Source organism: Theobroma umbraticum, unplaced genomic scaffold (assembly GCF_002168275.2).
Source record: "Theobroma umbraticum cultivar Fairchild unplaced genomic scaffold, ASM216827v3 scaffold_44.0, whole genome shotgun sequence".
Lineage (NCBI taxonomy): Eukaryota > Viridiplantae > Streptophyta > Magnoliopsida > Malvales > Malvaceae > Theobroma > Theobroma umbraticum.
This window is the reverse complement of record NW_018397255.1, coordinates 995,941-1,011,546: the sequence shown is the minus strand read 5'-3', so window position 1 is coordinate 1,011,546 and position 15,606 is coordinate 995,941. Positions and strand designations below refer to the sequence as shown.

General features: G+C 37.4%; 4 protein-coding genes across 6 annotated transcripts; 1 reads left to right on the top strand and 3 right to left on the bottom strand.

Moving 5' to 3' along the window:
* Window positions 1–795: 795 nt before the first annotated feature.
* Window positions 796–4,020, bottom strand: LOC110408815 (AAA-ATPase At1g43910-like). Of its 2 annotated transcripts, XM_021417912.2 has the most exons (3): window positions 2,882–4,020; window positions 2,162–2,677; window positions 796–1,415 (listed from the first exon to the last, which is right to left on the bottom strand). In XM_021417912.2, exons 1-2 carry the CDS (start codon window positions 3,881–3,883, stop codon window positions 2,162–2,164), a joined length of 1,518 nt encoding a protein of 505 aa, XP_021273587.1. In that variant the 5' UTR covers window positions 3,884–4,020; the 3' UTR covers window positions 796–1,415. The 2 variants fall into 2 exon arrangements, with proteins under 2 accessions (XP_021273587.1, XP_021273585.1); XM_021417910.2 differs by lacking the exon at window positions 796–1,415 and having other exon boundaries at window positions 1,985–2,677; window positions 2,882–4,019.
* Window positions 4,021–5,994: 1,974 nt separating this feature from the next.
* Window positions 5,995–6,454, top strand: LOC110409917 (late embryogenesis abundant protein D-11-like). Its single transcript, XM_021419433.2, is given in 4 exon segments — window positions 5,995–6,084; window positions 6,086–6,187; window positions 6,282–6,363; window positions 6,366–6,454. Coding segments are annotated over 4 exon segments (363 nt in total).
* Window positions 6,455–8,029: 1,575 nt separating this feature from the next.
* Window positions 8,030–10,355, bottom strand: LOC110409245 (Pentatricopeptide repeat (PPR) superfamily protein). The gene has a single exon (XM_021418532.2). The coding sequence runs from the start codon at window positions 10,237–10,239 to the stop codon at window positions 8,263–8,265; it is 1,977 nt and encodes a 658-aa protein (XP_021274207.1). The 5' UTR covers window positions 10,240–10,355; the 3' UTR covers window positions 8,030–8,262.
* Window positions 10,356–10,494: 139 nt separating this feature from the next.
* On the bottom strand, window positions 10,495–15,555 carry LOC110409246 (uncharacterized). Of its 2 annotated transcripts, none has more exons than XM_021418533.1 (7): window positions 14,975–15,555; window positions 13,575–13,720; window positions 13,128–13,399; window positions 12,779–12,933; window positions 12,063–12,325; window positions 11,172–11,234; window positions 10,495–11,007 (listed from the first exon to the last, which is right to left on the bottom strand). In XM_021418533.1, the coding sequence occupies exons 1-7, from the start codon at window positions 15,255–15,257 to the stop codon at window positions 10,741–10,743; spliced, it is 1,449 nt and encodes a 482-aa protein (XP_021274208.1). In that variant the 5' UTR covers window positions 15,258–15,555; the 3' UTR covers window positions 10,495–10,740. The 2 variants fall into 2 exon arrangements, with proteins under 2 accessions (XP_021274208.1, XP_021274209.1); XM_021418534.1 differs by having other exon boundaries at window positions 13,578–13,720.
* Between the last annotated feature and the right edge of the window lie 51 nt (window positions 15,556–15,606).

Genomic DNA, 15,606 nt, shown 5'->3' with positions numbered 1-15,606 from the left:
TAATCTCACAAACTAGATGATAAGATACATTTGTCGAACCACGCCTCTTAGCTCAATTATGCAATAACTCGTGTGGTGTTCGAGTATAATTAAAAACTTGATTATATTTTAATAAGTATATATTATAGTTACAAATTAATTTACGAAATGCAATAACAAAATCATACACATAACAGCTGTTTTATACATAATCATTAATTTTAAAAAAAAACATTTTATTGATAATGAAAAGAGTACAAAGTGATCGAGAATTCAAATTTGTCATTATTGGATTTTAAAGACAGTTTTAAATGATTAATCACAAGCATACTTTAATCAGTAAAATAGTTCAACAATCAATTGATTGCTCACCCATAAAGAGTTAATGAACTTTTACAAATATGCCACCATAAGTCATTATAATGCTTAAAGTGAAAATACTCCTCCAAGAATCTTCCCCTTAAAATTAACAAACTTTTACAAGTATACTTTTACATTGTTTGTAAAGGAAACATTTCTTTCCAAGACACAGAAAGACTACTATTATAATAATTTTATTAATAGATTATTATGTTAAGTTTTATATATAATTAATTTATATTGATTTGAAATTTAAAAATTTAAAATATAAAAATGCACTTGATTTTTAATATATAATTTGATTTTGAAAATAATGTTGATTAAATTAACTCTTCAATAGCTGAAAAATCTTAATTTGTATTTTTAGACAGGTCCTACGTAACATCGAAATCTAATTTACGATCAAATGAATATAACTTGATTTTGATAAAAATGCAAAAAATAAATAATGTAATCTCATAAAAATGTAACATGTCCTGTGTGGAGTGGGAGGTAAATTTCTGAGCTTTTGTCTTATGCTAAATCTTACTGTAAAAAGGAAAAAACTTACTGTGTGGTAGGTCCATTCCTGATGGCTGATGGTTCTTCTAGCAGGGTTTCAACTTTCAACATGGTTGCTTTCGTCTATGCTACTTTTTGAATCACAGAAAAGTCAGAGGAACATTTTCTTTGCTTTTTCGAAGCTAAAACGTCGAACCGCACTATTTGGAAAGAGACCGAGGCCTTCTCCTCCACGTCTTGACCTTTGATTTTAGCCTAAAAACTTCAGCAGAATCCTTCAGAAGCTGACCTGCCTGCTTGACTGCTTGCACCCAAGCATCTTGCCGACATATATTTGGGAGACCACAGCCACAGCCCAACACGAAACAGAGCTACTTCGTAGGCGTCCGGGTTGGGGTTGGGGTTGGGGTTGGGATTGGTTGATGGATGTCGGCAAAATGAACCTTATCTTCGCCACTTCACTTCTCCAAGAACTTATTGGATCGACTCAAATGTCCATTGCAATAACCAGATAAAACCCAACGTGCAGGAACTTGTTCAACACACGAATGTGTACAAAAGACTACTAAAATGAACTGCATTAAGTATTAAATTATCAGTTATTTATCACGCAAAGTTATCTATTGATCCTCATGCATTTACTGATGAGTACCAATTAGAAAGTAGGATAATGGAATTGATTTTTGGATACCATAAATCTCGAGTTGCATGATTTATAATTAGAGAACAAGAAGATATAAATTTGAGATTTTGTTAAAGAAAAATTATTTTAAGGTTGCATGCAAGCACATTTATCATTAAAACTAATACGCTTAATATTTGAGTCTACTTAAATGTTATTTTATAAATTTTATTTTGAAAGTAACATGAAAGTTGGTGAATTATAATGAAATCAATATTTCAATAAAAATAACATTAAAAATTAATTTTCATTTTCAAAAAATAAATATTATTTTGAATCATGGTAAAATAATAAGCTAAATATTCGATTTAAAACTAATAGATTATAAAATTTTTAAATCGATTAGTAGCCTTGAATATGAAAGGTTTAATTAAGGCCAGCTTGGCTTACTTTACTTCAGGTTGGGCTGGGTTTGGACTAAAGGTTTTTCTGGTTAATGGAACAGGAAATTAGACTCAAGTCTTACCCATAAACACTTATAATAATGTTTACTTCCTTTTTGTTTTTGTTGAAACAAATAGTTTTGGGTATGAAATTTCTGTCCCACGCATCTAATCAAACCCAAAATTCATGACAAATCCCATATTATATAAGATACTAAACTAGTAGTAACAATTGATTGAAAATGCATACAATTACCTAAGTCAGATATATGGAACTAGTTTCAGTTTCATCATGCTTCCGGCTCTGTTTTCCACCATCCTTGTTCTCATTCTCATCCTTCGCTTCCTTTGCTTGAATCACACCTTCTTCACCATCCTTCTTCTTATTTTCACCCGCTTGAGTCACATCTTCCCCAACTTTATCCTTTTTCATGGTAAGGAATTCGATGAGACCTTGGAGCGCAGCTTCAGGCTCATCGCTTTTGATCATCAGTTGTTGTGCTACTTCTGCTGGGGTAACTTCAACACTTTTCAGAAGATCATCGATGCAGGCAAACAGTTTGTCATCCTTGATTCCGAGATATGTGGTAGCAAGTTTTCTGAACCCTGGAGGAGTGCAGTAGCCCATGTGAATGTGCACATCCATGCGCCCTGGACGCAACAGGGCTGGATCTAACTTATCTTTGTGATTGGTGGTAAAGATGATGATTCTCTCATTCCCACAGCTCGACCACAGTCCATCAATGAAATTCAGTAGCCCTGATAATGTTACCTAAGGAAAGTACATAAAAGGTTAAAACCAACAGTTACCAAATATGTGTTTGATAGAGTAGAAACTAGAAAGCCAACAAGGAAAATATGGGTTCTGAATTATCAGTAGTAAGAGCAAGGCAAAGCAGGCTTTATGGATTAACTCTGTTTTTAATTTTAGGCAATTCGTTCTGTTTTGTTTGTCTAAATGAGGAGAACTTTTTACCCCAGGATCAGTAGAGGAAGGACGATTGAGTCGCCCATCTTCACCTTCCTTCTGTTTCTCATCTTTAACCTTGCCACGATCTTCAGAAATTTTTGTGCTGCAATCTATGTCCTCGATGAGCAGAATAGAGCGGTTTGTGGTGGACGTGAGTATTCGCCTGAGCTCAGCGTCATTTCGAACACTTTGGAACTGGAGATCATATACATGGTAGTTCATGTGATTCGCGATTGCTGCAACTAGTGATGATTTTCCTGTCCCTGGAGGACCATACAAAAGGTACCCACGTTTCCAAGCCCTGCCAACATTTTCAAAGAAATCCTTGCGTCCCACGAAGGAGTCAAGATCATCCATTATGAATTGCTTAAGCTCTGGCTCCATAGCCAATGTATCAAACCTTGCTGGATGCTTGAAAATGGCGGATTCCCACCTGAAACGATCTTGGTTGTAGGTGTAGATGTTGAGCTTTTCTCGCTTGCTCAGGATTTTTTGAGCCGTCTCTGCTATGTGGCGGAGATACTTTTCCTCAACTTTTTCTCTAAGTCGTTTCTTGCAGGTCAAGTGAAAGCATTTTCTATCAGGGATATAGAACTTATCCGACTCTCTTACATGCAGAGTCCACTGCAAGGTCATGCCCTCAAATTCATCAATGATCTTGCAGTCAGCAGGGATGCTTCGTTTCGGTGTGGCCGTCGGATTATTGGGGTCGTTGGACCCTATGACAAGTTTGTCGGTTGTAGGGCCGATCCTGGTTGGCAGGTAAACCTCAACAGCCCGAAACGTTTCATTATAAACAGCATGCCACCGCTCCTCAATGATGAAGGTGAAGTTAGTGGAGAAGTAATTGGACATCAGGTCAGAGAACTTTGAGTTAATATACTTCTGCAACGGTTTCGGGATCATTTCATTCAATACCGTGCGGATTAGCATGGCCATGGCCGAGAAGGAAGCATAGGCAGCAAGAAGAGTGGACATGGAAGGTAGCTCTCTCAACAGGGAAGCCATTTTTGTCCTGCCTCAGCAGTTTGAAACCAGAAGCAGAGGGAAAGTCTGAATGCAACAAGGAAAAGGAAGCAGGTTAAGTAGCAACAGCAAGCAGCCTAGCTACTTTAGCAACGAAACAAGGAGGAAACTACTGGCTTGACTCGATTGCAATGAATCTGGAGAAAGAAGGGGGAAAAGGACAGGTAAATTCGGATACAGTTAAATCCAAATGGGGCACCACCAGGGAGCTGTCTGGAAGGTATTGGTGTGATTGCACGTACATTGGACGGCTACTTGGAACTAAAACAATTGCCCTCCACTTTTTTCACCGGCCCTGTTTTCAACAATTTTTTGCTCTTTTGATGATGCATACAGTCAGCAGAAGAATAGTGTCAAGACTCATGACAATATTGCTATACCTAATCTGTTTTCCTTTCATTTTATTCGCATGAATATATATTAAAAAAAGAAATTAAAATATTTTATGTTCTGCATGTGATAGTTCACAAATTGTGTGATGGTGAAAGTGTGAGTGAGAAATGTAAACTTGATTCCAATAAGTTTCTCCTTTGGTCAAAAAAAACAGAACCCCATGTTATGAGTGTGATAGCTAGCTGGAGAGAAACTTTACATTCTCATGTCTTTATTACAAGCCTCATGTTCTGAATCATTACCATTAATTGTGTGCCAAATCCTAACCATAATCCCCATAGTTACAATCTAATGATTTTTGTTATTAAATTTCCGAAGTACGATTGAGCTTTGCTTGTGTACAGATTGTGCATCTCCATTGGGAAACTTGCTTGTCATGAGATAGAAATAGCTTGCCAGATGACAATACTGTCAAATCCAACAATCCCATGTTTCACTTTTACTTTTAGACTTTAATGATCTTTTCATGGAAAAGCAAGTAGCAAGTAGAATTTGCTTTGATCTTTCCAAGTCAAGCCAAAATCATATTTGTGAACTATTTCTAGGGTCACCTTTTGTGTGAATTGAAGGTGGATTTGCTTTCCTGCCCGGCTCATTGATTTGGCAATCTGTGCTTAGTCTTACTAATAAAGACAAAATTAATGAGATCACTATCTATCAAATCAAAATGATTAAGAAGTATGCTATGATCTAGATAGAGCAAAAGTCCATTGGCAGCCAGTTTAGTCTTTCTTTTTCAAGAAAAAGAACAACTTTCCAAGATTGGGGAAGAAAAAGAAAAAAATTTAAAAGAACCGTGCTAGATATGAGCCTAAGCAGGCCCAATTAGTATTCAAAGCTTAATGTAAATAAGATTAGTTTTAAAATAGTTGTACGATATATTTAGATTATAACATTTAATATTAAAATAATATATAATAGTTGCAAAAAATTCTATTTGTGAGAATTTAAATAAATTTTTTTATTTTATTACACTTAATTAAATTCTTAAATTTTTATATTTTGGATAAAAAAATCTTAGGGTTAATAATTGATTAAATAGTCAAAAAGTTCTTAGTATTATTAATTAAAATGTGCTTGTTAGTTATACTCTCATAACACTAATAGTAAAAATATCATATGTGATCAAGTCACATCAACATAAAATGGTATATTAATATCCCATGTTAACATTATATAATATAAAATTACAATTAATATTTTGATATTAATAATAAAAATCAATCATTAGTTATAAAATTTTATTTGACTCAAAATAAAAATATAAAAATTTTATTAAATACAATAAAAAATTAAAATTTTTAAAAATAATTTAAAATTTTTTTAAATAACATATCTAAATAGATAATGACATTGATCAAGCATATATACGATTAGATTAGGTCATATATGATCATAGTTGTGAGTTAAGTTAGATGAGTATTTAAGGTCGTTTTACAAGTCAAAGTGCTTTTACTTCTAGAATCTAAATGGTCGATCTCATCTAAACCCGACATCTCCAATACTTGTCCTTAAGTTTTATGTGACACCCAAGCTCCCCCTACCATAACGTGGCAATTCGCATGAAAACTGGTGGCACGTCCGGGATGCACGGAAACATGCTACACCTTATTTCTCTCTTCTATAAAATGCCTTGATACCCTTGTATCAGCTTTCCACAAGAGAAAAGAAGTCAGAAGGAACCAGTTACACGATTGAAAATGGCACGCTTTCAGAATGAGCATCCTGCTGCTGAAGTTTCCCAAACTGACGAATTTGGCAACCCTATTCGCAGGACAGACAGACTAGTGCGGCAACCCGATTGTCAAGCATGAGACCGGGCATGGAATCGCAGGGATTGGCGGGCATCATCACGGACTCCACCGCACTGACTCAAGCTCCAGCTGTAGCTCTGTAAGTTACTGTAACCTTTTCATGAATATAAATTTGTAAATAAGTTTTACTCTGATTATGAGATAATCGTTTGTGATGTATGTTTATGGGCAAGTCTGAAGATGAGGGAACGGGGAGGAAGAAGAAGGGTCTGAAGGATAAGCTAAGAGAGAAGCTACCAGGTGGACATAAGGACCAGCATCAACAACGACACCGGGGCAACAGCACGAGAAGAAAGGAATGATGGATAAGATCAAGGAGAAGCTCCCTGGCCACCACAGCCCTTGATTTGCTTTTCTATATGCGAATGTGTACTACTATAAACGTTAATTTCCAGCAATAAAAGATCATATATAATAAGACGGTAAAGTAAGAGATATGTTTGCTGATCTCCTCATGTCATGTTGGCTCGTCTCTCAACTTTTGCCCTGTAAAGACTAAGATCACCAGTTCTGGGTTTTTGGGAACAGAAAAAAGGGGAACAAAGGATTTGTTTATGTACATTGTTGTGTTCAAAGTGGCAGCAAAATGCATGCAAAGAAATCGATACGAAGATGAAAGCAAAAACCCTTTGACGAAATACTTTTTGGGCCCCTAAACCTGATATGATGCTAATTAATCCAAAACGAAACTTTTGGGACCATTATCTTTGGGTTTAGCTGTTTGGCCCGATTAAAGCTTTCCTAATATGTTGTTTAATTTTTATGGCTTTTTCTGGCAGAAACTCCACGAGTTAAATATGCCATTATCCAATGACAAATGGTTGTCATGAGTTAGATCAAGTAAGTTTCACGTATTATGGCAAACAACTCTTCTGATTTTTGTTCTTTTGTCCGGAAATTGAGAGTAAATTTTTTACCATCCTAGCAAAAATTATAGCATACAAATTAGCTGTTCGCAATTCAATTCTCGTCGGACGGAAAATGGATTTCCGTCTAGAAAACGTATATCTTTCGCTTAATCCTAGACAGATAGGTAGGATCGATCCAAGCCTCATTCGTATGAGAAAGATTTACATTTGGGTTGCTTTAGTAATAGCTGTCCTGGTTGTCCAAGCCAACGCCATGGAAACGTGCACGATCAACTCTTGACTTGCTGCATTATTTCTTTCTCGTCTATAAAAACCCTCGGGCATTTCAGGTTTAACCCATACTCGAAACAAGAACCTTAGCTTTAAACTGATCAGCAGAGAGAAGAAGAATAGCAGACTACACCTGACAATGGCATACTGTGGGGATCAATCCCAGCCTGCTCAAGTTGAAGCTCGCATGACCACCGAGGAACCAATGCCAAAACTTGAATAACCAAAGCATGTAGGAACTACTGGTGAGGAGACTGACCCACAGAACGGCAATCCCCCTGGCATGCTCCCTCATTCCTCAAGTTCATCTTCCTTATCAAGCTTTTCCTGCAAGTTATGCTTTCTAACTACAATGGGTTTCTTTCAATTAACTCATCCTTACTTATCCTCGCTCGTTGATGACATCAAACTCTCTTTATCTATGAACAAATTTCTTATGTGAGAATTTAAAACTATAGCATAATATGAACATATACAATATTGTACACTACAATTTGTCAGTTCTAAACATCACATCATAGAGAATATCTGTCTGATTAATTTCCTGAGATAAACGTTTCAATATTTGAAAGGAGGAGGGCAACAGGGCCAATGACAAATATCCTGATGCCTCAACCGCTGCACCAGGGCAGCAGCAGGAGCACTATGAGAAGAAAGGAATGCTCGACAAGATCAAGGAGATGATCCCGGGAATGAGTTAGATATCTTTAATATGCTAGTTTCGAGTGTAGCTAACAAGTGCGCATTTCGTGACAAACAGGTGATCAAAGAGTGTTGGCAGAGTATAATAAGAGATATGTGTTCCTTTATTGGCTGGTTTCTGCGTTGGAAATCTAGCTTTATTGTTGTATACATCAACTCATGTTGCTAAATAAATACTCTCTTTGACTACTTGAAATTAGAGCAATGAAAATCTCATAGTTATGGGGAAAATATAGCCAGTGAAGTTCACTGGACCAAGGATTCAAATGCATCAGCATTGGACCTTGAAAAATTATTCAGCTTCCACCTTCAATCACCAGAAGTTACCACAGGAACACTTCCCAGCTTGGAAATGGTGAAATCTCAAGTTATCCCTTACAATAATCACCCTTCCAGTGATTTGAGATACGCCACACATAAATAAGTGGCAATCTTCACATATTCTTAGATTCTTCATAATCTTAATCGGCCAATCAGCACTTATAGTAAGTAGCCCAAATGCCAGAGCTAGCTTCTCACTATGAGCCATTAGTAACCGCCTCTTCTCTTCATCATTCACATCATAAGCAACAGAACTCATGTTTGGTTGGTACCCAAGAGCCTTTAACCTATTTAGAAGATCCTCAAGCTCCTGCTTCATCTGGCCAGACCTTGGATTTGTCATGTCCCCAGCAAAGAATTCATGAATTACCCCCTTCTTCGCTTCCAACCAGCTACATGCAGGATTTTTTCTCAGACCTTTCTCTCTCATCAGTTTCCTTACTGTTGAAACATCATTCCACCGCCCTGCTGAAGCATATATGTTAGAGAGCAAGATATAGTTTCCAATAGCATTAGGTTCCAGCTCAAATAGATGGTTAGCAGCAATCTGAGCGATATCAGGATTCCCATAAGTGCGACATGCTCCAAGCAATGCCCCCCAAACACCCCCATTAGGCTCCAAAGGCATCGTTTCTGCAAGGTTAAGTGCTTCTTCCAGACATCCAGCCCGACCAAGAAGATCCACCATGCAAGCATAATGATCAACTGCTGGAGAAACCCCAAATTCCTCCTCCATGGATGCAAATATTTGACGACCTTGCTCTACCATTCCTGTATGGCTACACGCTGTAAGCACTCCAATAAACGTAACTCTATTTGGTTTGATCCCTGTTTTTAACATCTCATGAAACAATTCGAATGCTGCAAAAGCACAACCGTGCATAGCAAACCCTGCAATCATCGAACTGTACGAAAATACATTCCTTTCTTCCATTGCCTCAAAAACCTTATATGCATCCTCCACACTCCCACACTTCGAGTACATATCAATCAAAGCTGATCCCACCACCACACATCTAGTAGGATCAAACCCCGAATTCTCAGCAATACCCCGAACCCAATTCGCATACTTAGCAGCACCTAATTGTGCACAAGCAGAAATAACCCCAACCAAGGTAACCTCATCTGTTTCCACACCTTCATTTTGCATTCTCTCAAAAAACTCCAATGCCTCTCGAGGCTTAGCATTCTGCGCATACCCTGTAACCATTGCCGTCCATGCCACCATATCCTTGATAGGCAACTTATCAAACAATTCCCCTGCAGATTCCATATCCCCAAGTTCCGCATACGCAACAATCAGCTCTGTCCAAGAAATCAAATCCTTTTCAGGCAACTCATCAAACACCTTCCTCGCACACCCCAAAAATCCTAGTTTAACATACATGTCAATCAAGCTATTGTTAACATACAAATCAGAACTAAAACCACCAATCAAAATCGTCTGGGTATGGATTTGCCTGCCCAAGTTCACATCAAGAACCGTACAACAAGCCTTAAAAAGAGCTGAAAATGTAAAAGAAACAGGCAAAGAACCCTCTTCTCTCATACAACTATACACACAAACCGATTTCTTAACATGACCTTGTAAAGCATAGCCACGGATAAGAGCAGTCCAAAGAAATGGGTTCGGGTATTCAACCTGGTCAAAAACAAGCTTAGCGTAATTATCCATGGGGATTCCCATTTTGGTGAGGATTCGCACGAGTTTGGTGAGGATATAGCAGCATTGGTCAAGGCCCTTACGTATAACGTAAGCATGCGTCTGTTTGATCTGGGCGAGGGAGGTGCAGCCATTGAGGGTGGAAATGAGATGGGATTCTAACAGATTGCGTTGGTTTTGAAGTTGAGAGAAGGGAATGAAAGGTTGGGTTGTTTGGAATTGGATTTGTTGCAGGTGGTATTGACAGAACTGTTTTGGGATAAATTTTAGAGACGATGTAGAGAATTTCTGGGAGAGAGCTACCATTACACAGTTGAAATACTGAGATCAAGATCTTTCCAGCTCCAAGTACGGATTCTAAAAGAAGGGGTGGCAACGGGACGGTGCCTGACCTGTTTATACTTGCCTGCTGCTCGAGATTCCAGAACTACTCGAGCCTCTTGAGCTGGGATTCTTTTATTAAGCCGATTAAATCTGAACATAACCATGAGTGGTATCATTTGTTCATTTTCCAGATGCTAATGCTTGGTATCTTTTAACAAGTAAAAGACTCCTCATATCTCCAGGAACTTCTCAACTATATAAACAGCTATTGAAAATTGTCTTAGCATGTACATGATTTACATCCCTATATGGAAAACTGGATGGGAACAAGACAGGAAGCTAGACCCATAATTAAAGATGTCACTCCATTATGGGAGAAAAAGAAAAGAAAAAAAAAAAAAGCTGGCATCCTATTTTAGCCTGTACTTAGGGCCACCATGGCTGCTCTCGGTGGAACCGGATCGACCTCGTCGTTTTGGGGGTTCAAAAGAGGTGCCCATGTGATTTGTCTTTAGACTTCCTCAACACTTCTTTCAGTACTCCAGCAATTCTGTCCGCCATGTGGTGCTCTAGAAATCTTTCTTTGACCCTTTCATAGCCTCTCTTCCCAATCGTAAGCCTCCTCTCAACATGAGTAGCCAGTTTGACGATATTTTTTGCGAGTGGAGTAACCCCCTCTTTTCCAACAGGATGCAATAAACCTGTAGTCCCGTTCACTACTATTTCCGTGGTGCCTCCTGCTGCTGTTCCCTGTTTTGCATAAACAACATAAATATCGAAAAACAGCTCTAGTTAGTCCTGGGTAGAGAACATAAGCAGTGAGTGAGTTCCACGTATTTTATATACCATAAGGTTATAAGCCTCACTAAATATAACACCACATGAAAGAAAACCAGGTAAAGTTCGTGGATTACCAGTACAGGCAACTGAAATGCCATGGCTTCAATTGTTATCCTTCCAAAGCATTCTCCCCGTGCCTACATGTAAGAAAACTTTTTGTGATTCCTATTCTATATTCAAAGTAACTTTTAAGTAGAGAACAAGATGTTCTTACTGTATAATTAAATCCTAATCATGGACAGAAGAACTGATAAAAAAAATTAGTAAAAATCCAAAAGCCTACACAAAGGTCAAAAAATTCAAAACCTCCACATGCATCCCTTGAATTATTCTTTCAGTTGATAAGAAACCTATTCAAATAAACTGGGCTCTACAGTCCATTAATTAGATGAATAGAAGAAAGAAACTCTATCTTCATTTGCAGACACATTTTTAAGTAATCATAAAATATTAGCTGGAACAAACTAAACTTGAGGTGTTGTTTGTAAGTTTTCAATGAGATGCACATTTTAGCATCTGAATTTAAAATTTTGGTGCCTTAGAATTTTGATTATTCTAAGAACAGCAATGGGAGAATGAACATGAAACATATAAGTAATTATTACTACAATGGAAGTGCTGACCCCCTAACCACCAGAAAACCAATGTCAATAAGTCAATTATTAACGTTGTCAAGTCAATAACTGGCTGAGACTTGATATATGTCAGCAAATGCTATGGTAAAAGAAGGACCTTCAAATATTTTTCTGAGTTCTGCCTATGTTCTATACTTCCAGATATGAAACAGCAACAGAAGTTAAAGATGTATTTAGGTTAGTATCTACTATTAGCTTCTTCATAAACAATTGAGGGACAAAATTTACATAAAAAAGATGACAAATTAGATTAATTTCACTAATTGATGTATACATTATATTTGACACACAGAATGCATTAAAATTTAAAGTTTAAACCAAATCAATTACCTGAGAATTCTGAACAAGAACATCAATGGCAGCTAAATATGGGGCTACTGTCAGAGTTTTGTTCACAAAGTGAACACGACCTTGAATTTTCTTTTGCATTACATAATCCCGTAATTCTGTTTCAAATTTGGTCTGAGCATTCATGTCACTTCCCACAATTACTGCATGCAATGGTGGCACGTGCATTTTCTTTTCCTTGATCAGTTGCAAGGCCTCATAAAAGGAACGTAGAAAGAGATCCTGCCCTTTTCCTCGTGAAACACCTGCAGGTAAATAGTTGTTCAGTACTATTAGTGATGAATAGCAGAAAACCATATGCTCTTTAGTTTTAGTGTTTTACCCTTCTTTCTACCTTCTTTCATTTGCCTTATAAAACTATAAAATCGAAGAAAAATTAGGGCAGAGTGGATGGGTGTTCAACGAAAAATAATATAATGATTGAGGGGAGAAAGGAAAAATTTTGCAAAATGTGATATAAAGAACCAAACTATCATCCTTACCATCACCTTCAGTTGGACAGAACTCAAAGCTACATGATTTTCTTTCTTTTCCTTTTTTTTTTTTTTTGGGGGGGGGGGGGGGTGGGGGTGGGGTGTGGTGGTTGAGGGGAGGAGAGTTTCACAACATAACTAGGTGCAGATAAAACTAGGTGCATTGATTTGGAGAAAATGAAAAAGAAGAGAAAATCTAGCCCAGATGAAAACTGAAAAGCATACTATTTATTAAGGCAAAAAGTAAATCTTCATTGCGCACTCCAAGAGATTCACGAACATGTTCACGCAAAACCCTTTTAGCCACATTGTCTTCTGCAACTTGCATCAGTTCCTTGCTATTTCCAAGGTGAACAACATAGGTGTCAGGCATTTTAATCCTGCAAATAGTAGATGAATGAAACAAAAATAATGAGTCAAATTTTTCATTAAAACTTAGATACCTGAAATGTGTATATCAACTGACAAAGTTACTGCACGAGAAGCTTGTTCGGATTTGTGTTGCAATGGATATAGAATAAATATTAATATTTTGAAGCAACAATAAGCACAGAGAGAGCATTTAGAATCTTACTTCAAACGCTCTCGAGTCCTATTGTTCCAGTATTCTGCTGTAACATGTGAATCAATCATGGCACCAGCTACAAAAGGAAGATGCTTTACATAGTCTAATCTAAAGTAATGGCCTCGCATTTCATGGATCCACCACAACACCTTTGGCAGAACACGATGAACATCTTCCTTAAGAACAGCATCCAGCCATTTCCCAGCAACAGCAGTGTTCAAAATAACCAAATCAGCTTTTAGAGCAGTATCTATAGCTTCTTTACCCTTTGCAGAGAAAACCTGATAACACAAGTAAAAGCCTAATAAGAGGCAAGGTACTATTCACAATGCAATCATCTAAGCCTTCACAATAGAATGCCAATCCATCATATTGAGTAATATAAAGCTGCATCATTATATAGTACAAGCACCGTAAACAGATATATAACTAAAGAGTAGTAATCCAGATACTTACTACCTGTACTCCTCTGTCCAACATCTTATGTTCTAAGCTATATGTTACTTCGTCTGTTTTCGATGGTTTTGTAATCGTAATCCAATAAACTTCAGCACCAACACTTCTTAATAGAAATGCCAGCTCCATCAACAACAATGGTCCACCTGGAAAAAGAAAAGGAAACATAATAAAAAGGAATAATGATGACAGCAATGAATTCTAAATAGCCTCTTCACAAGGAAAGACGATAATAACAACCATCTTCAAACATAAGTTTTCTTTATTTCTAATTAATAAAATACATCTTCCAGCAAAGGCTTGTCTAAGAGAAAAACATCTACCAGTAAAGATAGGGTAGCAAAAACACAAATTAGAGATCACATAACATGTCAACATGAGTGAGCAACCATTGACAGCTGGAAGCAACAGACATTACGTTATGATGGAAAAGTTCGATGATTTGGTAAAAACAATTTTTCATGAATGGTATTGACAAGGACAAACTGACGCTGTACTATGACAAAATGAAGATTGTTTATATGCACACACGATTCAAAGCACGTGTTAACAAAACGCCAAAAATATATTCTAAAATTTACATGAAGAATACCTAGGAATTAAAGAGAATTTCAAAATTTAAGACATTTTTATAATTATTGTTATCTATTGGAAAGAAAAAATGAGCCACAAACATGTCCACAGAACCTCAAAATTTGATTAAACCTACCAAAACGCCAAGATATTAGCACACTGGTGAAATATGTTTTCTGTGCTTCAAAATGGCAAAACTTGATAAATGGATTCCATTAATATGTACAGGGCTATAATGTACATGTGGTGTTCTTTCCAAATTTTATGAGGAAATTCAACATGATAGGAGAATATGCAGACATACTCACATGCTTTCCAAAATTCAAAATTAAAGAAACTTAGCAAACAATTTGCAAGTCACTAAAACAATGATATTAAATCTGACATTCCACAAATGTCAAATAGTATTTAATGCACATGCAAATATTTCTTTTATTAATTACTTCAATTGAGAATAAACCCAACAGTTATGGCTTTTTGCAATTTGCGTGGCAGAACAAAATACTAACTGTAACAATCCATGTACATCCTCTGCTAGTTCCTCTAAATTCTCTTAAACCTCATTTATATAAGTCCACAGATCGATTTAGAATTCTGCAAAGGCGGCCTATAGACAATGCAACAAGGCCACCTCGAAGCTACTCCCACAAAAATTCGATTCATTGGCAATTCTATTCAATGGAACAACCGTAGGGAAAAATAAACCCTTACAAGTCACTTTACAGTAAACCTTGGAAATTATAACAAACTTCAACACGTAAAATTAGAAATTAATCCCAAAATACTGAAACTCACTAAAGAGAGCTACAAACAGAAAAGGAGATTACCGGAAAGCGAGAGCTCGTGCGACACCAATAGAACAATCTTGGACTTCATGAAGCTCAGCGGATTCGGCCTTGCAGCAGCGATCTGCGACACCCGCTTCTCGGCGACTTGGATAGCATTCCGAGCCGAGCCGATAGCATTATCAGCAGATACGTTCCGATCACAGGAATCAAAGGCGGCTCTGACGAAGAAGGCAATCACCGTGGAAACAGAGAGCATCAAGAGAAGAGCCAAAATCCATCGTTTCTGCAAGTGGTGGTGGCCCCAGCCGGCGTGCTTCGCCATCTTCTTCTTCTCCTCCTTGGTCTAGGGTTAGGGTTGGATAGTGACGGATCGAGTGAAGAAGGTGGTGCTAGTATTGGCATCTTAGGGCTTTGTTCGTTGGCGGATTTGAGCAGCTGAAGACGTACATTTGGCTGTGTGGGATGGGACACCTGGAACAAGGTTTTTGGTTCTGGTTTCCGAATCCCTTCTTTCCAAGTTTTTTGACTGCGATTTTACTGGTTTTCGCGTTCCAAGACTCGGAGTTTGTGAGGGAATTACCTTTTAGATGAAGAGATGAAATGATTTTCAATGGCGTCTGCCGTGAGCAGTGTTGCGTGGTTTAAAACAAGTGTGATTAGTTACTGGTAAT

Coding starts and splice junctions, on each gene's coding strand:
- LOC110408815 (XM_021417912.2), bottom strand. CDS start 3,883: ATGGCTTCCCTGTTGAGAGAGCTACCTTCCATGTCCACTCTTCTTGCT. Junction 2,678..2,881: donor CTTCCTCTACTGATCCTGGG/GTAAAAAGTTCT, acceptor TACTTTCCTTAG/GTAACATTATCAGGGCTACT.
- LOC110409245 (XM_021418532.2), bottom strand. CDS start 10,239: ATGGTAGCTCTCTCCCAGAAATTCTCTACATCGTCTCTAAAATTTATC.
- LOC110409246 (XM_021418533.1), bottom strand. CDS start 15,257: ATGGCGAAGCACGCCGGCTGGGGCCACCACCACTTGCAGAAACGATGG. Junction 13,400..13,574: donor TGGACAGAGGAGTACAGGTA/GTAAGTATCTGG, acceptor TTGTGTTATCAG/GTTTTCTCTGCAAAGGGTAA. Junction 11,008..11,171: donor CATTTCAGTTGCCTGTACTG/GTAATCCACGAA, acceptor TATGCAAAACAG/GGAACAGCAGCAGGAGGCAC.